Source organism: Brachypodium distachyon, chromosome 1, assembly GCF_000005505.3.
Source record: "Brachypodium distachyon strain Bd21 chromosome 1, Brachypodium_distachyon_v3.0, whole genome shotgun sequence".
NCBI classification, from domain to species: domain Eukaryota; kingdom Viridiplantae; phylum Streptophyta; class Magnoliopsida; order Poales; family Poaceae; genus Brachypodium; species Brachypodium distachyon.
Genome location: NC_016131.3, coordinates 45,976,147 through 46,000,454, shown reverse-complemented (window position 1 = coordinate 46,000,454; position 24,308 = coordinate 45,976,147). Strand labels below are relative to the sequence as shown.

At 43.4% G+C, this 24,308-nt stretch overlaps 3 protein-coding genes across 4 annotated transcripts; 1 reads left to right on the top strand and 2 right to left on the bottom strand.

Annotated features, from left to right (window-relative positions):
• Nucleotides 1-3,574: 3,574 nt before the first annotated feature.
• Nucleotides 3,575-10,149, bottom strand: LOC100826635 (ubiquitin carboxyl-terminal hydrolase 23). 2 transcript variants are annotated; one of them, XM_010229643.3, is made up of 11 exons: nt 9,647-10,149; nt 9,242-9,356; nt 7,855-7,965; nt 7,564-7,736; nt 7,135-7,461; nt 6,925-7,050; nt 5,348-6,040; nt 5,140-5,271; nt 4,356-4,953; nt 4,165-4,258; nt 3,575-4,032 (listed from the first exon to the last, which is right to left on the bottom strand). In XM_010229643.3, exons 1-11 carry the CDS (start codon nt 9,920-9,922, stop codon nt 3,861-3,863), a joined length of 2,817 nt encoding a protein of 938 aa, XP_010227945.1. In that variant the 5' UTR covers nt 9,923-10,149; the 3' UTR covers nt 3,575-3,860. The 2 variants fall into 2 exon arrangements, with proteins under 2 accessions (XP_010227945.1, XP_014752717.1); XM_014897231.2 differs by lacking the exon at nt 9,647-10,149 and adding an exon at nt 8,758-9,093 and having other exon boundaries at nt 9,242-9,351.
• A 3,819-nt stretch (nt 10,150-13,968) lies between these two features.
• LOC100826324 (formin-like protein 6) lies at nt 13,969-18,385 on the top strand. The gene is made up of 4 exons (XM_010229642.3): nt 13,969-14,359; nt 15,568-16,271; nt 16,942-17,163; nt 17,260-18,385. Exons 1-4 carry the CDS (start codon nt 14,287-14,289, stop codon nt 18,028-18,030), a joined length of 1,770 nt encoding a protein of 589 aa, XP_010227944.1. The 5' UTR covers nt 13,969-14,286; the 3' UTR covers nt 18,031-18,385.
• A 1,405-nt stretch (nt 18,386-19,790) lies between these two features.
• LOC100823534 (cinnamoyl-CoA reductase 1) lies at nt 19,791-22,985 on the bottom strand. The gene is made up of 5 exons (XM_003560944.3): nt 22,661-22,985; nt 22,393-22,547; nt 21,145-21,333; nt 20,673-21,031; nt 19,791-20,172 (listed from the first exon to the last, which is right to left on the bottom strand). Exons 1-5 carry the CDS (start codon nt 22,815-22,817, stop codon nt 20,013-20,015), a joined length of 1,020 nt encoding a protein of 339 aa, XP_003560992.1. The 5' UTR covers nt 22,818-22,985; the 3' UTR covers nt 19,791-20,012.
• Between the last annotated feature and the right edge of the window lie 1,323 nt (nt 22,986-24,308).

Sequence of the window (24,308 nt, the reverse complement as noted above, 5' to 3'; positions counted from 1 at the left end):
TAGCAGCCATGCCGAAGAACCGTGGGGTCCATAAATTTTATTTTATTTTGAAAAACGTAGGGGTCGTTAATAATTAATTACACTAGTAGTGAACAAAAATTAGAATCGAAACTGATGGGTACGTACTGTACTATGTAGAGATTAGCAAACAAGCTTAACACCACTAGATGACTGTATTTGATTTGTCTTCTTGTAAGTCCCTTTTGAATCAAAACTTACAACCTGAAAGTAAGGGTATTTGAAAACTATAGTAGTAATGCAGATTGGTTTGTCGTTCCTAAAACGACATTAACTGTTGGACTAGAAATCTTTTCCATGTTGATTTCATCGATTTGTCTTATATTTATCCTAACTCATAAGTCGTTTTGAATTCAAACCGTATAGTACCAAGACCTATTATAGGGCTAAACTTGTCCATGCTAGCAACTAGGGAGATCGAGCAGCAAAAAGTAACAGTACAAATTTATTCTTTTACATCATCACTTGGTTAATTTTTTAGATCAACGTCACTTGATAAAAATTGACAAGGGATAACTTAACAAAAAGGGGTTGGGTATCTACAAAATGTGAATTTTGTGGTGCCCATGAGAGTGTAAACCATTTGTTGTTCGGATGTTCAGTAGCTAAGGTCGGTTGGAAAGTCATGTGCTGTTCTTTTGAAATTACTAGTACTCCTAGTTTAGTTAAGTACTTGTTGAACAGTTTAGGGGGCGCATAGCTGTTGGCGTCTGGAGCATCTGGAGATGTCGAAATGCTCCTTGTTTTAATGCAATAGAGCTTAAGAAACCTACTAATATCTTTTTTTTTTGTTTGCTACTGGATTAATATCTGGGCTGGGCTACAAAAGGAGGCGGACCGTGATAAACTCAGGGATGGAACATCCAGGCTATTCCGGGTCACGTCTAAAGTGTCTCAAGCTCACAGCAGTTGGAGGGCGACGACGATGAGAAGTACAAACTTTTGCAGCCAAAAGACCAGTCTAAAAAAGTCATCGAAGTGTTGTATCTTCGTGTTGTCAGCCCTTTTATGTTTTCCCTTTCATTTGCTAGAGTGTTGGTTCATGATGCCCAGCTGTTGTCATTTACCTTCCGTTGAACCTTCGGTACACACAAACTATATATTGCGGTTTCATTAATGAAATTGGGAGCTGAACTCCTTAATTCGAAAAAAAAAGATCAACGTCACTTCATTAATTCCTTGAAAAAAACGTCACTTCGTTAATTAGCTCAGTCGGTTACATGTCTACTCCATATATTACAACCCCTAGCTAGCGACCAGAACACTTACATCTACAGCTCGTTTGGCACCCATCATTTGGAACTAGAATTGTGGAATTCATTTTGAATTCTAGAAACTAACTTGTTTGGTTGGCACAGAATTGACTACATGAATTCAATTTGTAATTCCATGAAATCACAATACAACTAACCTCAATACCTCTCTACAAACCAATCATTTCTCTGGAATTGTCTCTAACTCTACAAATCCATATGATAGACAAACATGATTTAATCCGAAATTCAAATTTAACCAAATGAAATCCTACCAAAAATTAGATTTCATTTCATTTGGACCAAATGAAATGAAAGAGGGGTGCCAAACGAACCGGCAGTGGAGAGTACGTACGTACCGATCTAAATGAAGGCTTAACAAATCGGGTCATACCCCCCATCCGTAGCAGGCCGGGCTTCCATTCCATGCAATGTACAATGTACAATGTCAACGTTCAAATTTCCAATTCACATGGGTACGGTACGTACGTACGTACCCATGTACACATCGATCAACAACACTGAGAAGGCGGAAAGGATTAGATCCCGTATTCATTACACGGAATCTAGCTAGTGAATTCCTTGGAAATTATGGCTTCTCGTTCAAAAAAGTTACACATGACATAGCTAGCTACGATCGATCTAGTGAATTCTACTCTTCCATAATTTCCTTGGCTCCACGTACTTGCATGCCTGCCTCCGGAGTCCACACACACGCATCACGTGCATGCATGCATGTGCCGCCGTCTCACGCAGTCACACACGGTTTGAATCGATCCCCAGGAGTTAAGTTGCACCATCCAATTAATCCGCAATCATATGGAGATATTTATGCATCCATGTATCGTCGTCAATTCAAGTGCCTTCTTAAGCGTACGTGATGATCATCGCAAAACATGTGCATCCAATTGAAACATGTGCATCCAGTTGAAACTAGAATCCCAACCTCTTTGGAGCAAAAACTTGGGCAAACTCCAGTAGCTTCCAGACACTTCCAGACATGCTGAGCTCCCCAAATTTTTGTACATTCAAAAAAAAAATTGATTCCGTAAAAGATGGGATCAACCAGTAAATAAAAAATTACTGGTATTTCATCCTTGTGAGATTGTCAATTTTGTACCAAAAGTGTATTTTAAGTATACCGAATTAGTATAGCTATCCTTCCTATGTCACAGCAATCCAGTTTTGCTTGGTTCTGAAACATAATTTCTTTTTTATCTTCTTTGTTCTTCGTCTATAGGTAAGCTATATGTTGTTCAAGGTAGAAAACCCACTTTTTTGGAGTCCTACTTATTTTCATTGGCTTCGGAATAGTAGAAGAATTCAGAATAGTGGCCAAAATCTTGGAAAAATAGAAGTTAATGATCGATAAAGAATTTAGGAAAGGCTAATTGTTGGGTTCGGGGGATCGATCAGAGCGCGGAGGATATGCGTTGTTGGCCGCAAACGCGCGCGAGATCGATCGCGCAAAGCGCCTCACAGGGAGCGCGTGAACCGGCGAGACATTAATTTTGCTCTCGCGACCACGAGACCCACATTTGAACATACGGCCGGGAATACGTACGTACGGGGCGTGCTAGTGCAGCTCACTCGATCCTACTCGTCAGAGGGTGTAATAACGTACGTACGCGCATCTATCTGGACCTCCCGTTGTCGCGGCCGGGCGGCCGGCAATAAATCTGGCCGGAGATACGAACGAACACGAACGAAAACCAGCATCCTCGCGCGCCTCGTATCTTCTGGGCCTGTTGCGGGCGCCAGATTCCTCAACATGCATCCACCCTTGCAGTTATTGAACCGGCCGGCTCTTTTTTTTAAAAAAAAATACAGTACTGGGGAGGCTTCATTGCAGGAGTAACTTTTTAGGCAAAGCTGTGGTGAACTTGGAGCAACTTTGTGTGGAATTCAAGTTTCGTGCCGGCGTTTCACTTCTTTCTTTCTCTTCTTCTGTACGATTGCGCCCGAATTCCCCTGGAAAAGAAATTCACGCGAAATCACCATAAGTTCCAGTTTGGAGGCAGGTTCAGTTTGAATGTTGGGAACGGTCGACACCACCGTGAATTGAAGGAATACAGATTGAGATCGTGCATTCATGAGGCACTCCATCTCAGCAAGGCAGGGTCATATCACACTATCCGTTGCCGCAGTTACTGCGCGGTCCAGCCGGCCCGTTGCTTCTCTTCAAGATAGCCTCCAATCCAACTTGTCAATGCACCTCTTCCTTGCCCAGGCTTGTTAACCAAGGGTAAGTTGGATTATTCATCAACGACAACTCTACAACAATTTACAGAAGTGATTCTGCATTTTTACCAGATCAAAAATGCCATTGTATATATATCATTATTCATCATAGTATTGCTAGAGAAACAGGGACAGAAATTGTTCCCAAAAAATGACAACAGGATCCAGGTTTCTATCACGATACAAAATCTGTTACAAGATACAGGTTCTGATGGAGAGTTTTTATCTTCAGATAGATGACAAACAACAAGGTGAATAAGAGACAAGGAATGATCTACTGAAAAATGGGTCATACAACATCATTTTTTCTTTTCTACGCCTTCTTGGGTTCTCATATCTTCAAGTCATCTAGTGATGTGATCTGGCAGGCTTGTTCAGAAGTCTGGCTTGGAACGCTTTTCGTCTCGTCTTTCGATCAGATACAGAGTTGGCCTCCTCCTGGAAGGGGTTCATCCCATCATAGTTGTCTTCCTTCGCTTTTCTGACCTTCTTTGTCTTTCCGCGGTCATACTCCTCATCCCTGGAAACAGATCCAGAATCAATAATTCGTTCAGTACTTTGGTTCTCCTAAATAAACTACCATGTCGGGGAAAATATGAAAAAACACAGAACAATAATGGGTGTCTTATGGGGAATTGAGAAAAACACTCACCATTCATCTAACACATATCCAATGCTCCTCCTCCCTGAACTTTTGCACTCGCCAGTCTCAGTGTTCCGCACACCAACATCATCCCAGCATGGAACTGAAAAGCAAAAAGGTAACACATTTCAGATTTAAAATGCAAGCAAAGAAGAGTATCTGTAGCACATGAGTAATGTGTGCATCTGACAGTTGCTAACCAGTAACTTCTCCGCTCAAGTCCTTTAAATGAATAGCAACATGTTGGGAGGTGGCTCCCGTGCTTGCATCTATATTGTTTCTTGGATGTGCTTGATTTGCATAAGAGCTCGAACCCATCTTTGGAGGCTCGGCGCCGCCAGAACTTGCACTATTTCTTTTTCTGATATCTATGTTGTGATCACCAGCATCACTAGCTCCAACAACTTGCTGCCTCTTTTTCAATGCTTCGGTATCATTTTCAGAACTTACACTAGCATAGGAATGTTTCCGCTTACGAGGTGTACATTGTGCAGTTTCAGATGACACAGTTGCTGATGTTGATGCCTGCTGCTCATTGGTGTTAGCACCAGAACAGTCAGCAATTTCCACGTCCTTATAAACTGCATGGCGTCTTTTGGTTCTCTTGTGCTTCTTTTTCTTTTGTAGCTTAAGTGAACCTAGTAACAGTGATCTTGGTCCAAGCCAGAAGTTCACTACTGGATATCTCACAAGTTTAGTTGGCTTTGTGTCCACCCTTCTAGCCATTCTTCCATTACATGAATCAGCTTGTTTTTCAACATCGACTTGTTCAAGTCCTGGTACTATGGTGTTCTCCTTCTGCATAAGTGTATGAGTAAAACATATTACAAAGATCGATTCATGCTAAGCAAGATGATGGACGCTTAGACTTTAGTTTATGTGCAATGAAGCAGCATAACCAGCATTCTACAGGTTTATAATTTGTAACGACAATAATTCCCGAAAAAAGCGAGAGAAAAGGGTAGCCATATGCTGGTAGCATACCTTGCTCATAGAAAGTTCCTTCACTGCACTGTCATCTCGTTTCAGAGATTCTGTCAAGTCATTCACTTTCTCACTGCAAGTTGGACCCCCACTGCTAATGCTAGGGATGACCCCATTTGATACAATACCATCCTAACATGTTGCATAAGATAAAGTAATGAAGTACTGGAAATGGAGCAAAAACTAACAGAGGCCATCACAAGAATACCTTAGTTGGGAGATTTTGTGCAGTAAATCCAGTGTCTGTATTATTCACGTTGAAAGTTTGCTTGGCATATATAGTTGGTTGAGAGCAAAAAGTTTGTTTTTCTGCCCCAAACAGTCCAGGAGGACTACTCACGATAGGTGAGGCAACAGAAGTATTGTTTCCGAGCTTGGTAAATGCACCACCAGTCATTGGTTCCTGCAATGACATCTTAGCCATTGTTTGATTGCCGCTCGCTGAGATAAGAGATGCAGATTGACATGGTGAAGATGTCTCTTTATGATCACTCAAAGCAACTTGCTTTGATTTAGTTGACAAAGTAGCATCATCATTTTGGGATAAAGGACCTTTCTGTGCTGTAGATAGCATAGTGTTTTGAGAGGCTGCAGGATTTTCAGTTTTGCCATCATTATTTGAACAACGGTCTACTGAAGTCATACTGCCAACACCAGAGTGGCCAATGCTTATGCTCTGCAGCTTCTTATCTACAGAAGGAGATGACAGACCACTCAATTTTGCTTCTATTGCACCACTTTGGATTCCACCATTAAGACATGAGATCTTCCCAGGGTTCATTTTCTTTACAGGCACATTAGGAGGGTCTTTACGCGCCACCGTGTCAACAACTCTGTCGCGTACATAAAATAACATATAGGCTTTCTGTTTCAATACGTCTGCCTCACGAACTTGGCGTACCTGAAGTTGATCACTTCACAAATCAGTGTGACAAAAAAGAATATCTGCCGGAATAACAAAGGGCTCCAAAGTGGAGTTCTCAGGCAATTTAGCTCAGGATAAGGTTCAATTGTGTTTCCTTTCCAGCAATGGACAAAATACAATCCATACTTCTTATATTGAAAATCTAGCTAATAGGCTCTTCCTGAACAAAGCAATCCTATGTAGTAAATTATCAAATATATTCGGCACATACTAATACATATAATATATCACAAATTAGGACAAGCAACATGTAATAACATCATGAAACATGCCCAAGAAACATGTACTCCCTCCGTCCAACAAAGGATGTCTCAACTTTGACTAAATTTGAATGCATCTATACACTAAGTCATGTCTAGATACATCTAAATTTTGACAAACTTGAGACATCTTTTGTTGGACGGAGGGAGTATGACTTAACTAACCTTGCTGTCACTGGCATACATAGAATCAAGGTTGAAACATAGCAGACAATCAAGCAACTAAGGGCAAGGGATTGATATAAGGGCAGTAGTGATATTCCGGTGAGGTTAGCGGACTATGACCACTGAACCCTGAATGCTGTAAACAGGTACATTTTTTCCTCTGTAATGATTTCATGGCATGATGAAAATGAGACATGGTGTACAAGGTCTACCATGTGATACAATGCGGAGTTTTTAAAATGACCAAAACAACAATCTTAGAAAAAATCTTAAGCTAGTTGATGGAGTGGCAAGACTTAAATATGAAGATTTTCTTGAAAGGGAAAACAATAGTTTGATAAGTACCATATTCATCTACGTTACATGCTAAAGTTAGCATTCTAAACTAAGAGCAAGGAATTAAAACTTCAAAGAAAGAATAATCTTAAACCAGACCTGATTATCGTCAAGATTGTGCCACATCCCACTAGAAGTCCGAACAAAGCAATAATAATGACCACATTGAGTATTCCAACCAGCATGAACCAAAACACCATAAAGGCTGTATTTGTAATCTGATACCTACACATGATCATAGCAAATGAAAATGCTGAGTTAATTGGGGAAAATCTGGTAAAGTTCAAGCTTTCAGGACTAATTACTCACTTTAGAATCACTAACAAATGGTTTCAAGTCTAGAACCGGTTGAAAATCCACTTTTTTGTCAATCTTGTCACGAGGATTGAAAGGGCTAAAGCGCTTCAGATGAATTGTCAAAACATTTGGAGCTCTATCAATTGTAAACCTTTTCTTTGCTACAACTTTCTGCCTGCAGCGCTCACATTGATACTGCTTTTGACCCCCATCGAGTAGTTCATCCTCAGTGAAATTTTGAAGTGCTCTCACCAAATTTGAGGCCTTGGCAATATCAAGACTGAGATCCAAGAAAGGATCAAATTTGTTGGAACAATGAGAACACCTTGTGCATTTCACCTGTAACATGTATATGTAGCAAAAGCAGTGATGACAACGGAAATGGGCTTTCCTCATTCCTAAGAAACTACTAGTGTCGATGTAAAAATGCACACCATGTACCTGACTTCTTAGGCGGCCACCAAATATTCTGTGAACTAAGCTCTTCTCATAAGCACTCGGAGACTCGCTTGGTACTCCAGAAGGCAAACAGCATTTATGCATGGATTCAAGCAAGTTAACCATTAACTCATGTGCATCTTCCTGCCTCGAATTGCGGAAACTACGAGAAATGCCTATTTGCAGTCAAAGATTTACATTTTGACGTATTATAAAAAATAGACGGGAGAAATTTCCAAAAGTTTTAAAACTACCGAGAGGTACTCAATTAAGCTATTGCAAATGAAAGGATACAGCGCAAGTTCTTCACAATTTGTGATGGTGTCACTATTTTTCCAGTTGATTGTAGAGCAGTCTTGACGTGGTTCTGAAGAGCACATAATGCACAAAATCCAGCAGTACGACCTTCAAATGGTGGAGAGAGAGAAATTAGAACAGGTACATAAGAAAAGCTGAGAGAAACTGACATAACAGTTGCTCCAAGCTTAATTAAAATGATGATCCGTACAAAACAACCTGTAATTCTTTGTAAACAGATTATGTAGTACAAATATTTCTGTAGTTAGGGTATGAAATCACTGTTAGCTAGAAAACAAAGGATACAACAACAGCCCAGTGGCCTAACGGTGCAGGTTTAATTGATTCACAGATCAGTAAGTGTTTATTGCTAGTGGAAGTTTCAACTATATAGAAAACAACACAGTTTGGTACAGTCTGTGCATTATCTGCACAGGGGAACAATGAATATTACTGTCTTAGTAAATGGCCTGGATTGCATCTTTAGGTATTGACGGAAAGGAGACATTGGTGATAAAATGCCATTTTGTTGGGTTGCTGGGATTGCAGGTGGGCACTGGCAGAGGCAAATGCAACATCAGTGGGTAATTTCCTCATCAATTTTTTTCAGTATAGATAAAACCGTAAAAATGAATAGCTAACATCCCAGTATTGAAAACAGGTCTACAGGTCTCTCATGCATGAGCAAGAGACGTCTTCAACTCGAAACTGCGTGTAATTATCACAAAGGGCATTAAATGAAGAAGCAGAAGCATAGCATTTAACAGAGCACCAATTTACAAAATAAAAGATGTTCAAAATTTAACAAACAAAAAAGGAAGCCAGCAAAACTTTGAATCGCAGTTATTTTGGCATGGTGGATGGATAGCCAATGTCAACTAGAGAAAACACCAAAAATACCTGTTCCATTTGGTGTGACTCAACGGATTGGCATGGATAATCAACCCGTATGCATCAGCCAACCATTCTCATCCATAAAACTCTCTGACAAATACAATGAAAAACTTTTACACGAATTTTTTTGTGGATGATAGCGGCTGACTGGTCAAACTTGGAGATAGGAATCCACATGTTTCTGTCAAATGTGATTCAAGTTGAGGAATGGTGAAACTTGCCAGTAGTGTGGAAGGAATAGCCTCGAGCCTTGAGAATGTGAGTATTGTTGTCTTTCGTAGTGATACTGCTATCAAGTAGCAGTAGCATTGATATCGATATAGAATAGAGCCCAGCATACACCTTTGTCAAGGATTAGACTAACTTAGAATACACAATATGGGCAGATCTATTTACTGCCAGGCCATGAATTCACGGGTCTGATGCAGCATCATCAATTCATTAATCATGTCTAAGCCGGTCCACAGTTGCAAGTTCCAACAGCACTTACATGAAGACTTGTGCCGTCCACTCTGCAGGTATGCTGCAAACGGCTCCGTGTATGTCAAGCATTGCAGAACCGAGTTGAGGTAGCAAGTGTTCCCAAGATTTTGCAGACCAGCACCCTGCAATGCAGTACCAATTTCAGAGCTCCAAAAGACATGACATACTGAATGCAGAATCATTACCTGCCTTAGTAAAACCTCAAGAAATGACAATACCGTGAAGCAAATTATCTACATGTTCTAATACTACTAATGAGTCCAAAATCGCAGATACGTGATGCTACCGACCCGAATTGACAACTCCATTAGCACAACACTAGACACTACGCTCTATCGCCCAAAGCCCCGCATCAAAATCACAGATTCTAAGAGCACAAACCGCCCAAAAGATTGCAACTGCGCGTACTCACAATTCTCCCAAGGTAGATCCTGGCCACGGTGAGCTCCGGATCCAACGCAGCTGCCTCCGCCTTCTCCGGCCTCTTGACCTCGAGCTCACTCCTCGCCGCCGCCGCCGCCGCCGCTGCCGCCCCATCCGCGGCATCCGGATTCAGGGTTTCCATTCGAAACCCGCCTCCACCTAGGGCCACGGGCGCATGAGGCTTCCTGGCGAGGTGGAACTCTATCCTCCTGTGCAGCACCCCCTCGGGCGCCGCCGGCGCCGCCGCCGTGGACACCTCCGCCATCCTCACTAGGGTTCCTTGAGCGCGCCCGAGCGGCAGCCGAGCAGCGCACTGAGATCGGGAGGCGAGGGATCGACGATGCTCTGACTTTGGGGGAAATTTCTCGGATTAAAATCCGCGGCTTCGATCGATAGGGAGGTGGAAATTGGTGTGGTGCTCTGTTTTTTTTGTGTTTTTTTTGGGTCCAGCCGCCGTTCTTGCCGCGGGGACGAAAGAGGGGGGAGACTGGGAGGTCAGAGGCACAGCTATAAACCCTATACCCCTCAAGAATGGACGGCTGGATTTGAAGAATGGGAACCTAGGGTGATCCTCGCCGTTAGATTGTACCTCTTGTCCTTTTTTGCGTATGACAGGAGGGACCTAAAACGAACAAGGAGGAATTTGCTACACCTGAAGGCGCGTGAAGAAAAACGTCCGGCAGTGTTGTCTTTTCGGCTCTCTAATTCGAACATTTGGAGGAATATAATCAATTGTAAGCTGTAAAAATACCATTATAATTTTTGGGATTATTTGATCTGAAGGACCAAATTCTATTAGAGGGGTGTGCTAAAAAGTGGCGAACGAATTACGACAACCCATTTTTTAGCCATCGGAAGGTTTTTTTTTTCCTATTTTGGCTTGCTTTTAATTCTTAGTTTCTTGATTTTTTATTTGTCACCCTAATTTGCTATTGATTTTTCTACTACTCCCTCCGTCTAACAAATGACGTTTCAACTTTGACCAAATTTGAATGCATCTATACACTAAGTCATGTCTAGATACATCCAAATTTTGACAAACTTAAGACATCTTTTGTTGAACGGAGAAAGTACTACTTTTTATTGGAGTGTCTATTTCTCAGTCCTCTAAGAAATAGTTATTTCTCAGTCAACAATCGTAACTATCCAATGAAGATTTTCTTATCCATCAGACCTACATCAATTTTACACGAATCTCAATGATTGAATCAAAAGATTGTTATCATCGACTAAGAAATAATCTTAGTGGTCTAAGAAATAGCAAAACCGTTTTTTATTTGAAGACTTTATTTTTTAGTTTTAATCTGCTAATTAGTACTCCAGCTTTTATATTTGCAGAGAAATTAAAAAAAGGAAGAGAAACTTACCAGATCTGCACCAGGCTAAGCTCCGATGGCCACGGGTGGCAGCGAGCGCGACAGCGAGATCCGACCACCGGGACGCTCGGCGGTGCGTGGTAGATCCGGCCATCGGGTGGCCCGATGGCGCGAGATCCGACGCAGAGGAGGACATCGAGACGGATCTGGGCCGTAGAGAGTCGCGGCGACACGGATCTGGCCTCCCTCTTCTAGTCCAGCGGTCCCCCCCATCAAAGATCATGGGGCGCGCGGATGGAAGAGTGGCGCCCGAGATGCGAAGCGGGTGCGGGGGCGAGGAGGGAAGAGAGCAAGAGCATCGGGAGGGGGCGGGGTGGTGGGGGGGAGGAAGAGAGCATCGCGCGAGGGAAGAGAGAGAGGAAGGGAGAGGGGTAGATGGTGACGAGAACATGAGAGATGGGGTAGGTGGCACGAGGGCGGAGAGCATCAACAAGGATTTCTGGAACTTTTCCTAAGTACGTAATAGTATTTGTTTACCCTAAATGTTATAGGAAATTTTCAATTCACCCAAACTTCTTGAAAATATTCTTTTAATTTGCCCTCGCTTCAATTCAAACAAACCTTTTGTGCAAATTCAATCAGAAACAAAATGAAGATAGCATTGATATCCTTCATTTTTCCTACTTTTGTGTGTTTTCGATTATGCGGACAAGACCCAAAAACTTTTTGGGAGCTAAAAAAGTGCTCGAGGGAAAAAATCGGGCCTTCTTGCTTTTGTTTTAACTAGTGATGCCCGTTTATGTCATTAGTTGTTCCTTAGTTGTTAGCTCCTCATCCGCGTAACATCCAGTTGTACACAATTTAATGATTCGAGACATTTGTAAAAGCCACTGGAAGCATCATCCCTTGCATCTAAATTCTCGAACAACAAGCATCCTAATTTGCTGTTGTTTTTTAAAAATGGTGTAGGTCTCGAACCATTTATCTCCGGGATAATATGGCCTCGACATTTTCTCGGTGAGGGCTTCAGGAGTTAAAAGTTAAATTTCATACTGTGAGTGTGAGTTGAAGTCCATCTCTGAGTTACTTTGTTAGGTGGTCAACGAGTCAATTATACATCAGTTAACGGCTCTGATCATTTGCCTGACGTACTACTGACGCCATGCCAGGGGACGGTACGTCAGTTCATCCCTCCCGTTCAACAGACCCTATGGAACAACGGTTGTGCATAATTGGACAATACGAAATGCAAATATCCCAACAAATATGCCTCAACTATTTCACTTTTTTTTACAATATTCTCAACTAAAAATGCAGAGATTAATAAAAGTCCATGACCATAGTTACACATTCGAGTGAAATTGGTACACAATACAACTATGACTAAAAAAACTTCGGAAGCACGAACAACTCGTGGTTGGAGCTGAGAATATTTTGTACACGACTCATTCTCCTCGTGCCTGAACTTGACTTTGACCATAACTTCCTCGTGTTTCATTTTGCTAGCTGCACACGCTGGTTTCTCTCGGTGTTCATGAGGTGCGCTCACTGATGAGTTGTATGTATACACTTTTATCCATGTTCATAATCTTCGTAAAAGTATCAAATATTCCCTCCGATTCATGAAAAGTGTCGTCTATTTTATACTAAGTTAGTAAAGCGACACTTTCTATGGATCGGAGGAGTAATAAAATAATCGGGCAAATTAACGAAACATGCTATACATGGTAAAGAACTAGGTCCCTTTCATTTTCCCTTTTACTTGGAAGGAATATTTGTATGTTACATAGTACATATCTGTTTACAAAATAAAAGGATCTCCTACCGACAGGACCTAACCCTATATCAATTATGAATTTTTTAGCAAAAAGTATATGGTATTGGTATATGGTATCAATCAATGATATATGTTATCGGTCAATGGTATATGGTATCAATCAATGTATGTGGTATTGATACATGGTGTCAATCAATGGTATATATGATATATTTTATTGGTATATGATATAAGATATTATTTTTGTATAAATAAAAATAATAACGAGGGCAGCCTCTGCAGGCATAGATTGGTGAAGAAGATAGAATGCATAAACACTACATGCACATATATATTCTTCAAGGCAGCATATTTGGTGGATAGTCCCATCACAAAGTGAAAGAAGAAAAAGAGGCGAGTGTCAAAAAGACTGTGAAGGAGGACATAGCATTGAAGCATGTAATCTAGAGAAGTGGTCTTGTCAGTTATAAGCATAGAGGACATGACGAACCAAGGACAACGTGGTTTGTTCATTGGCGGGGCATCTGATTGGGTGTATAAGTTTGAACAAGTACATGACACACACTAGGGGTATGTTTGGACTGAAACCAACATGTACCATATCCACTTTTTGGTAATTGACCAAAAACTGGTTTTTGTTTGTATGATTGCCAATTATTTGGCATGCTAATGCTCTTTAGCCAACTCTAGTTCATTTTTGGGTTAATTTGATATATGGCACAACAATTTTGGCGAATTCTTAAAACATCACTGCAATTATCATCTTTCAAAAAAATGCAAATGCAATTATGTAGATTATTCGAAAAATGCCACTCCGATGATGAAAATTGCAGTGGCGTTTTTTGAATTCGCCAAATTACGGTGACATATATCCAATTCATCTTTTGGCTAAAGTTGAACAATTCATGGATAAGTAAAACCATGACCAAATTTTGACAAACCCATTGTTGGCAGGACAAAATCATGCTCAAGCTAAACACACGCTTAAGGTTTAGAAAAAAATAATCAAATGTCGACTCACAAAAACCAAGGTTTTCAGGAAAAGGTTCCACCGTCGACACACAAAAAAGTGTTTATAGCTCAGCTCAAGATTCAAATTTCGAATTCACCTTCCATTTCCAAATAAATGAATAAAAGAATGAAGGTGGGCCCGGCTCCGCCCCGCTCTTCCAAGTTCCAACTCCATGATGGAATTCTTCTCTTCCTCGCAAAGCTGAGCACGCGCCCGCGACGACCTGTTAAAACAAACCAAAGCCTTCTTCTTGTTTTCGTTTCTCTCTCTCCCCAGATAAAAGAAATCACCGGACCTTGCCTCCCCCAAATCCACATACCGCCGCCGAGAGCTACTCTCCCCCACGTCGGTCTTCTCCCCCTCCTTCGCTCCTCCTCCACCTCTGCTCCTCTCGTCGCCCCCGCCGTGACGCCGCTCGACCCACCCGGCCGCCGAATGATTCGGCGGCCTTGCTGCCCGGAGCATTCGTGAATCCTGCGTTCCCGGTCGGCCATTCGCGGCGGCGCGCGCCGGCGCCGACGCAGATGTCGCTGTTCCGGCTGCTGTTCAACCGGGGCCCGCCGGCCGGGCTCGCTGAGATCTCCGCCAACATTTTTGGTGCGTGTTTCCGTTTTTCGGTTCGGTATACTTGGTTATTACGCTTTCCTTGAGATGTGATTACGCCGTCCTACTGGGTCCGCCTGCTCGCTAGCGCTTGGACCTGTTCGTGCGCGGTTTCTTGCAAGCAACGCGTCGCACGGGGTGGTTCAAAGGTTTTAGACTTTTAGTATGCGACTAGTACGCGCTATGTTCTTTCTTTCCATTTTTATCTTCTGTTTGCAGTCGTTAATCTGTGAAAAATATCGTACTGGCCAAGATGTGGATTCGAGTTAGGCTACAGGTGTAAGCAACTAAGCATTGTTCATAGAACGGATAAATGGAGATGACCTTGTCAGACTTTGTGCTATCTCGGTGGCTTTGGTTCTTGCTTTGACCTGGGAAAGGTCGCTCAGAAAACCTGCTGCTGTTTATCAGCTCGTCATTATTTTCTCACGGATCATGTATTCGTCTCGACGTGATTCGGTTCCTTTGGGTGAAAGTTCTACACGTTTTAGCACAAAGTGGTTAGTGCTTTAGCTTTTTAGGAATACTAGATTACTTATTATATATAAAATAGTCTACACAAAATCAGTATTGCACATAAGTGGCATTTGCTAAAATTTTATCCCAACTTTGATGGCAAACAAACATTGACGTTGCATAAGGAGGCGATGAGTTTCTTACAACAGAAGGAGCTTATACGTGACGGACCACCACCACATTAACTCGTTTATAGGAGTAAAGATAAAGAAATTTCTATGCTTCCAAAGATACAAGAAATATTTTGCAGTTATTTGTCCTCTCCTTATTGGGCCAGGATCTTATTTCCATTTTGGAATTATTTGTGTTTCTGGCATACTTTATTAGGACTTTCTCACAAGAAGACTGAGTAAGTTGACTTACAGTTTGACAAGGTTTCTTGTTTTGTAATGAAATCGTCTGTCTGAAACTACTACATTTTTTTTCTGCACATCCACATGTATATCATACATATACCTACTACCTTTTCTTTTCTAGCATGGCTGTTGTATTGTTTAAGTTCAAGTTTTCATAGTGGGTACATGCTTTGTTCACAGAATTTTTTATATATGAAAATGCTCACCTACTCCCACTGGGTATGCTTTGTATGCATGATATAAGAGTTAATCACACTGTTTAATAACAGAACTGAGACTGCTCCCGGTGTCACCTTTCATATGCTAACTATTGACTACTTTACTTTCCAGTATTTGACCATTGCTTCTCTGTGGATTTCCCTGAAGAGGACGAGTTGAAACCACACATCGGAGGCATATTAAAACAGCTACTTGGCCGCTACTCCATTGACTCATTTATGGTATTCAACTTTGAGGGAGGCAAGAAGAACAATCAAACTGCCCACATTTTCTCAGGCCATAATATGAGTGCGATGGGTTACCCACGTAGCTACGAGGGGTGCCCTTTGCTTACCTTGGAGATGATTCATCACTTTCTTAGGTCTAGTGAAAGTTGGCTCTCACTAAGTCAGGACAATTACCTGCTTATACATTCAGAACAAGGGGGGTGGCCGATCCTTTCTTTCGCATTGGCAGCCCTACTCGTTTACCTTCGAAGGTGCAAAGATGAGAGGAAGGCACTGGATACGGTTCACAGACAGGCGCCACCTGGGCTGGTTGAGCTCTACGCACCGCTGGACCCATCACCTTCTCAATTGCGATACTTGAAATATGTGTCAAGACGGCACATATCACCCAAATTGTGGCCTCCCGCTGACAGGATGTTGAATTTGGATTGTGCAATCATCAGAAAGGTACCAAATTTTGATGGGCAAGGGGGATGTAGGCCAATGTTCCGGATTTATGGCCCAGATCCACTGGTGCCTAATGACAGTGGAGCTAAAGTTCTCTTTTCAACTCCAAAGACAAGTGATTTTGTCCAGCTTTACACGCAGGTATAATTTACTTTATTATCATTGCATCATGATTTGCACATTGGTCTTTTACAGTAGGGCTGTGGTATTTGTCTATATTGTACTCCCTCCGTTCCATAATTCTTGTCGAAATATTACATGTATCTAGACGCTCTTTAGGAATAGATACATCCATTTTTGGGCAAATTTGAGACAAGAATTATGGAACGGAGGTAGTATTAGCTAAGAAGTTTGAAGGTCGTAGTTCACTACCGGCCTATTATGAAAAAAAAAAACATGTACTACACCCCTCAACTCTTTAAGTTGTCTAGTTTCAAAGCTGAACCCCTAAACTGTGTAACCTTCACCTGCAACTTTAAAGTCCATTCAAATCACGCCCCTGATCTAAAACAACTTTTCCTGCACTAACTGCCAGTTAACCTCAGTTTACCCCTTTCTAGTTGCTTGCCCAGCACATTTGGCACTGACCATGATGCCACATCAGCAAAAAACCATCTTATGTACCAGTAAGCCACGTTAAATACCACCATATTGATTGAATTTGCTCTGGTCTGACAGTTGAAGGGTTTGTAAGTAGTCAGTTTGGGGATTTAGCCTTGAAGTTAGACAGTATGGGGAGCTTGAGTGTATATTATATAGTTTTTCCTTCTCAAACTGAAAAACATTATGCTGTTTTTATTTGCAAATTCAGGAAGACAATGAGATAATCAAGGTTAATGTTCAGTGTCCTGTTCAAGGAGACATTGTCATGGAGTGCATCAGCCTAGATGAGGACTTTAAACATGAAGTGATGGTATTCAGACTTATGTTTAGCACAGCTTTTGTTGAAGACAATCTTTTGTTAATTGATAGGGACCAGATTGACATTCTGTGGGATACAAAACACCGGTTTCCTGTAGATTTCAGAGTTGAGGTAACCATATAATTTTTACATTTTATAGCTTTCTTCACCTGAGCACTTTACCTCGTAGCATAGTAATAATGCATTCTTTCTTTCTGATGATCGTAGGTTATATTTTCGGAGATAGACACGTCCACATCAACTCACACTTCTGAGCCATCAAGTGACAAGAAAGAAAGCTTTTCTCATCTGGATTTGTCATTCAAAAGCACTGATGCTGCATCACAGATGGGATTAAATGATTGGCATGAAGGTTTTGATGCGATGTCTCTGCAGGAAACAGAAATCAGCAATGTCACGTCTGAACATAGCATTCTAGAAAGCAGATCCGCCCAGGTTGTTCAGACAGAACCAGAAAATACCAGTTCATCTGCACGGAAGTTTGAGGGCGACAAGGATGTTGGTACATTCTCCTCAACCTTGCTACAAGCTGAATCCTTGGACCCAAACTCTCAAGAACATGAACTCTTGGAGAATGCATCTGCACAGGAGAAACCAGAAGAGGATACTATCACCAAGAGCACAACCAACTCTGATAGGCCTTCGGTAGATTCACAACGTTCAGAAGCTGCTGAATCGTCTGACACACCTTCAAGCAGCGCTCCATCTAGCCCGCCAAAGTTTGACGAAGATACCGACACCGTCGAACCTGTAATGCTTGAAGCCCAATCACAACCAACCGATACACCTTCAAGCAGCGTTCCGTCGAGCCCGTCAAAGTTCGACGAAGATACTGTTGATGCTGGAACGGCTGAAGCCCAACCACAACCAACCGATACACCTTCAAGCAGCGCTCCGTCGAGCCCATCAAAGTTCAACGAAGATACTTTGGATGCTGGAACGGCAGAGGCCGAACCAGAATCAACAGAACTGCAATGATGTTGAGATAGCAACCTGCTTCTACTGTAAATGGGGGGCAGGACAGGGTCCATGGAGCTGCCCTAAACATAGTCACGTGTATACACTTCCACAATACAGTGGAAAAATTGCTGGTCGTCCAGACCAAAAAGCATTGTACAGTTGGTAAACATGCGTGAAATTTTAGATCATGTCCAGATTTTGGAGACATGTGGGTAACTGGAGATAGAACTTTGACCCTTTTGCCCCTTTCATAGCTGAGTTCTGCTGTTTGGGTGCGACCTGAAAAACATGTGGTAAAGCAGCCGACGGTGAGGTCGCCGCGCCGAACATCTTTTTGGTTTTCGCCATCCATCTATAACATTAGTTGTCCACTTGTTCTTGGTTCTTTTCTTACGAATTTTAGTTTTCGCCGTCCATCTATAACATTAGTTGTCCACTTGTTCTTGGTTCTTTTCTTACGAATTACGGGAAAATATTCATTATTTAGAGAACAAATACCACAGGCTGGAGTTATATTTCCTCCAAACTATGAGAACAATGATCATGTGATGCGCAACAGATAGACTGACTGCTGGAACATTTTGCTTGCACTATACTAGCAGATGGAAACATTTTTTCTGCATTTATTGTAAAATGATGTTTTCAGCTTCTGGATTATTTGCAAAATTAGAAAAAGGTAAAAGAAGAAGTTGAAATGGGTCGGCCTAGTGGGCTGGGTCACACCAGCCCGCTTTTGGCATTAGTAGAATTGCAATTCAACTACAGAATTTTACTCCCTCCCTCCGTCCCATACTAAATAAAGTATATATACGTTTTTTAGTCATAGATACGTTCATATTTGGACAAATTTGAGTCATTTAATATGGGACTGTCGTAGCCCGGGGCTTAGACACCGGGGATGCGAGGCACCCCTTTTTGGTTCGGTTCGGCAGTGAGCGTTGGGATCGCTCCGGCAAGGCCAATGACGAGCGTACAATGCACAAGCCTGTTTACCCAGGTTCGGGCCACCCGGAGGTGTAAAACCTTACGTCCTGCTTCTGAGTTTGTATTAGACAATGAACATGTGTTTACAAGTTGCCGGGGGAGCCCCCGGACGTTCTCTTCCCTTTTCTGCTAAGTGGCTACTTGCTACTTCTGAGCTAAAGACTCTCACTCAAACTCCACTGGAGTGTAACCTAGAAAGAACCGAACCCCCCGACCGATGGCGCTGGTCCTCCTGTTATACTCAAGGGGATACCACAGGTGTCTCGATGCATGGGGGACAAGCGTCGAGCAAAGACCCTAAGCAGCTTGTCGTTGCTATGCTGGCATGCATGCATGGTGCAAAGTGCTGTAGTTAGGGCGGTACGTGTCTTAGATTCACTGCGAGCCACTACTGTGGGCTGACTAGACAGGAAACCACCGTTCTGTCAGAACATTTAATGCTTGCTTGTGCCATACTCCACGCCCTGACCAGCCCTGCACAAAAGGAGCCTGCCGGGCGGCCACGTGGTGCCAATACTCTGCTTGCATTCGGCGTCGGCCCTGTTGTAAGCGTCCGCGCCAGGGAACACCCTCCCCAGCAAGTGACCTTCCCGGGGGGCGCCTTGACGGGAAGCTTCACGCTGCCATCCGGGGCAACCCCCGCAGCCCGGCTAGTCCTGCCGGGCTGGTGGCTTCCCGGGCAGCTCGCACTGCGCTGTCCAGAGTGCCGTCCTTGCGGGGAACAAGCAAGACGACCCACGCATTGCGCAATGATGGTACTTCGGGTGCCACTGGTGCGACACGGACCGAGGGAGTACTTTAGAGAACAAAACTACCAACAAAAGAGTTCAAACTGCTACCGTTTGTTTGCTCCTTGGAGCAACAACTGAACACTAAAAACACATGATACAGATCCATACATTGACTGTACATACTTCATCCATGGGCCATAGAGCTGGCAACAGAGAGTCTGAACTTTAAAACATGCAGCTATAGCTTTTGTTGACTTTGATTCCATATACGGGCTTGGCTCGCTTTCAGGGCTGCGCCGGGGCCGGGAGAATTCCCTTCTCCTGGAAGCTCACGACAGTCTCGTAGAGGCACTGGGCCACGGGCCTGAACTCCAGGCCCAGCTCACGCAGCCGCTGGTTCGATATCTTGTACGGCTTCTTCCTCGGGTTCACCTCGTCGGAACACCTGCCATGCGATTCCATGCACCAGTAAGAAAAGAAAGTAATTCAGGTTCTCAATTTTCTCCAAACTACTGCGTACTTCATTCAAGGTAATAACAGCGACCGGCCGGCCCGTCTTAATCACCAAGATACTATAGGATTGATCGACCACGTCGCTACATGATTAGTGCGTCAAGTTGAATTTGTTGCCAATGATGAGAGACTAATTCTGTAAAAACAAGGCTGGGTACAGAAATTACTTGGCCACCAACCCTGCCACTTTTGACAATCGATCATATATGTCACCAAATCAATATGAAGAAAGCTCAATACAGCAGCTAGCTCAGGTTTCAACGATCCAACCAGCACGTGTGAGTTGACATGCTTGGAACACACAAATTAAGACAGGGACGTCGATACGAGTAATAATCATCAACAAGCTATTATAGTTAAGCTAAAAACAAACAAGCTATTATAGCAATAAGGCGTAATTAATTAAGCATATGCATGCACGTGCGTACTGACCTTTGGGGAACGGGGTACTGTGGGAAGAGCTTGGTGAGGATGGCGACGAGGTCGCCCCTGTGGAGCACGGCGCCGTCGGCGGCGCAGAGGTAGCGCCCGGCGGCGGCGGGCGCCTCGAAGACCGCCACGTGCGCCGCGGCGGCGTCCGCCACGTGGACGTACGCCTGCACGGCGTTGGCGTACGTCCTGGCGGAGCCGTCCAGGTACTTGAGCACGTGCATCAGGCTGGCGTTCACCGCCGGCTGCAGCGCCGGCCCTTCCACCAGCACCGGGTTCACCACCACCAGGTCCACCCCTTGCTCCGCCGCCGCCTCCCACGCCGCCTTCTCCGCCACCGTCTTCCCGTAGCAGTACCAGTTCTACAGATAAACCACATATATCATATGCAAATTAAACAAGATTGATTAAGAATAATAATGGATCTTCGAGCTTCCTGCGTCCATGCATGGCCTGGATGCAGATATCTATGTACCTTGGTGTTCTTGCAGAAGTCGAGGTCGCTCCAGCAGGACTCGTCGACGACGGCGTCGGGGGAGCGGCTGGGGTCCATGGCGACGGCGCCGATGGACGACGTCAGCACGACGCGGCGGACGGTGCCGGACTCGGCGGCGGCGGCGATGACGTGGCGCGTGCCCTGAACCGCCGGCTCAACCATCTCCTCCTGCATTGCATGGACACCAAGACACGCCACATTAAATGCATGTTATGCTATGCATCATCGTCCACAGTTCCACGCCACAGAAGGCAAAGGATTGACTTGACGACGCCAGCAGAACTTGGGTCAACTTGATCAATGAGTGTGGGCCCAAGCGAGAGCGGCCGCGCGCTTCTCCACGGGTAATAATTGTCCATTTTCTAAAAAAAAGGGTAATAATTGTCCAGCCAGAATGCAGACGCGGGGAAATAATTTGTGGATCCAGGAAGTAGATCTCCAAGGATAAGACTGCCCAAATATGTTTGCGGCCGTATCGAATCCTCTCGAATGGAGATGCAAAAACTGCTTGTTACGGAGTAATTTGGAACACGTTTATCTCATTTTTTGGGAATACATTTATATCTTTTTTGGAATACATTAATTTTCTGTATCTTTTTAAAAAAATTCCATGCAAAGCCATGGAAGTGGAAGGTATACGACGACCGTGGACAAATAAATGTTTTTTCTTGCAAATTTTTGATTGCTGGAATTTTTTAAAAATACCTAAAATTTAGCAAAAATACTATAAGTTGAATTTTTTTCGAGCATCGTTGAGGTGACATCGACGATGGTGGGTGTTAATCGGAAGGTTTAAGACATGACCGAGATATGAAAACGGGTGCAACCCCCTACGGCGATGAGGTTAACCGAGGCCAATCTGACGGACCATAATAGATTAATAGGCCGCGTGGCATCGCCTCCTTCCCGCGTTTTTTCAGAAAACTTTTGGCTTTAAGTATTACTACAAAAGAAGGGAACATCCTGTAACAAAAACCGGCAACGGAGACCCTTTTACAAATCCGACGTTTATAGGAATATAGAAAATTCCCAAAAGAAATATCTTTGTGTGTGCTCGGCAGCAGATCATTTCTCTCTCTCTCTCTCTCTTTTGAAACATAGCCGATCGATCAGATCAAAAGCATCAATTTTTTCGATCAAGCAGTCATCGTACCTGCTGAACATCCATGACAAGGCGCAACAACCAGATCAAACGGGGTGCACGTAATTCAGTAGGAGTAGGCGTACCGGGTCGTCGGTAACCGGCGAGGCCGTGTGGAACACGCCGTGGCATCCGGCGATGGCTCGCCGCAGCGCGGCGCCGTCGAGCAGGTCGGCCTTGCACAGCACCAGCCGCTCCGCCGCTCCGTCCAGCGCCCTCAGGTGCGCGTTCTTCGCGTCATCTGCAAATCAAAACCCCAAAACCCCAACGCAGATCTGTCAAAAAACCCAATCCGCCGCCGCCGGCCGCGCAAGAACCCTAGACGGAGAGTCAGAAGCGTATACATGTACGTACCGGGGTTCCTGACGGTGCCGCGCACGGCGTACCCCTTGTCGAGGAGGAGCTTGACGATCCACGACCCGATGTACCCGCCGGCGCCCGTCACGCACACCGTCTGCCCTTCCCCGGTGTTCGCCGCGGTGGCGGAGGCCCCGTTGCCGACGATGGTCATGGTTCCGGACTTGCGGCGAAAAGATTTCTTTCCCTTCCCCCCGGCGGTTAATTAGGCTCGTACACGCGAGAGTTAAAACCTGAGACCAGCTAAGCAGGAGTTGTAGATGAGAACAACATATGCGTGAAGCGAGAAGCTAGCTCTCTGCTCTGCCTGCCGGATGCCTGCTTATTTGGTTGTCCGCGTGTTTTTGGCAGGGTGTTGTATTTATAGACGTTCGTCCTTGTTTGACTGTATTTTTTTCTTCTTTGGGCAAACAGGAGTTTGTAAGATATTTCTTTGTCTGCCTTGGAGGCTTGGATCATTATACGACTTTGGGGGCCGGGTTTCACCCCCAGGCTAGCTACTTTTGATGCGTTCATGGCATTGACATGGTCTACACGCTCCAGATGCAGTGTGATGGGCACATTTCTAGACCCCGTAAGTTGGGAGTCATCTGGATTTGGCCAAAAGTAAGTCAAGTGGCCGCATATAGTTGAATTTAAAGATTTAAGGTGCATATTTTGCTAACGCGGGGAATTACCATAGTACTGTTTGGTTGAACCGGTTTCTACTTTTTGTATAACCATCATTGTGTCCCGTGCAAGAAAAACGTCTTCCCGGTCAAAAAAGAAAGAAAAACTTCTTTGTACATCTTTAGGTTTCTCGACTCACATATAAATATCATTTAAAAGAACGCCAATTAATTGATATGTGTGTGTGCCATTTGTACGTGACATTAAAACTCAAATCGCAATGAGCCCGTTTAGAATAATAAATAGAAATTTTTTGGACCACAAACACAATTTGTCCCGAAAATGCATAATTGAAAGACAACCTTCCATTTACATGTAATTTTAGATCGTAATCTAGAGCTAAAGTTGGAACATGAGCCATATGCATGGCCGATTAATGTTTACATCAGATTGATTGATAGTTTGGGATAACATTAATTAGCTCTGTATTTGGAATTAAAATTGAGAGACCACATACCAGCCACCGGTCTTCACGTACCTAAGACGGTCAATAATACGTGATATGTGCATCACAACTGCGCAAAATTAAAGTTCACATGCATGCTGACTTGATCAATAGGGTGTTTGCACCAATAGTCTGTGGCACACCAAGTTATATTACTCCTTCCGATCCATATTATAATGCAACTAAATTAGCGACAATTAAAATATGGATCGAAGGGAGTATTAGGTATGATTTTCAGGATACTAAATCGTAATGTGGGATCGAAGTTTTACACGATTATTCTATCAGTACTCCGAGTAAACTTTTAGAAAGCAATCTAGTCATTTATTTTATTTTATTTTACTTTTAGCCCTTTTTCAGTACATGATGTTAACTAGTAGTTGGAGTCAAAATTTGGGGTTGCATGTTGGTAGGTAGAGTTATACTTCCAAAATACCCGTTAATAACTTGTCCTTGCAAAATTATATACTATGCCAGATGAATTTGAGCTTACCACTTAATATTATCATGGTCTATGTAGAAAAAAAATGT

Bases quoted from the DNA above. Each gene is read 5' to 3' on its own strand.
- LOC100826635 (XM_010229643.3), bottom strand. From the start codon at position 9,922: ATGGCGGAGGTGTCCACGGCGGCGGCGCCGGCGGCGCCCGAGGGGGTG. The intron at 7,737-7,854 runs GTATCCTTTCAT...GACTGCAAATAG, and splicing joins AATTGTGAAGAACTTGCGCT to GCATTTCTCGTAGTTTCCGC. The intron at 7,462-7,563 runs GTACATGGTGTG...TACATGTTACAG, and splicing joins GTGGCCGCCTAAGAAGTCAG to GTGAAATGCACAAGGTGTTC.
- LOC100826324 (XM_010229642.3), top strand. From the start codon at position 14,287: ATGTCGCTGTTCCGGCTGCTGTTCAACCGGGGCCCGCCGGCCGGGCTC. The intron at 14,360-15,567 runs GTGCGTGTTTCC...TTTACTTTCCAG, and splicing joins GATCTCCGCCAACATTTTTG to TATTTGACCATTGCTTCTCT. The intron at 17,164-17,259 runs GTAACCATATAA...TGATGATCGTAG, and splicing joins CTGTAGATTTCAGAGTTGAG to GTTATATTTTCGGAGATAGA.
- LOC100823534 (XM_003560944.3), bottom strand. From the start codon at position 22,817: ATGACCATCGTCGGCAACGGGGCCTCCGCCACCGCGGCGAACACCGGG. The intron at 21,334-22,392 runs GTACGCCTACTC...CATGCAATGCAG, and splicing joins CGCCGGTTACCGACGACCCG to GAGGAGATGGTTGAGCCGGC. The intron at 21,032-21,144 runs GTACATAGATAT...GTTTATCTGTAG, and splicing joins ACTTCTGCAAGAACACCAAG to AACTGGTACTGCTACGGGAA.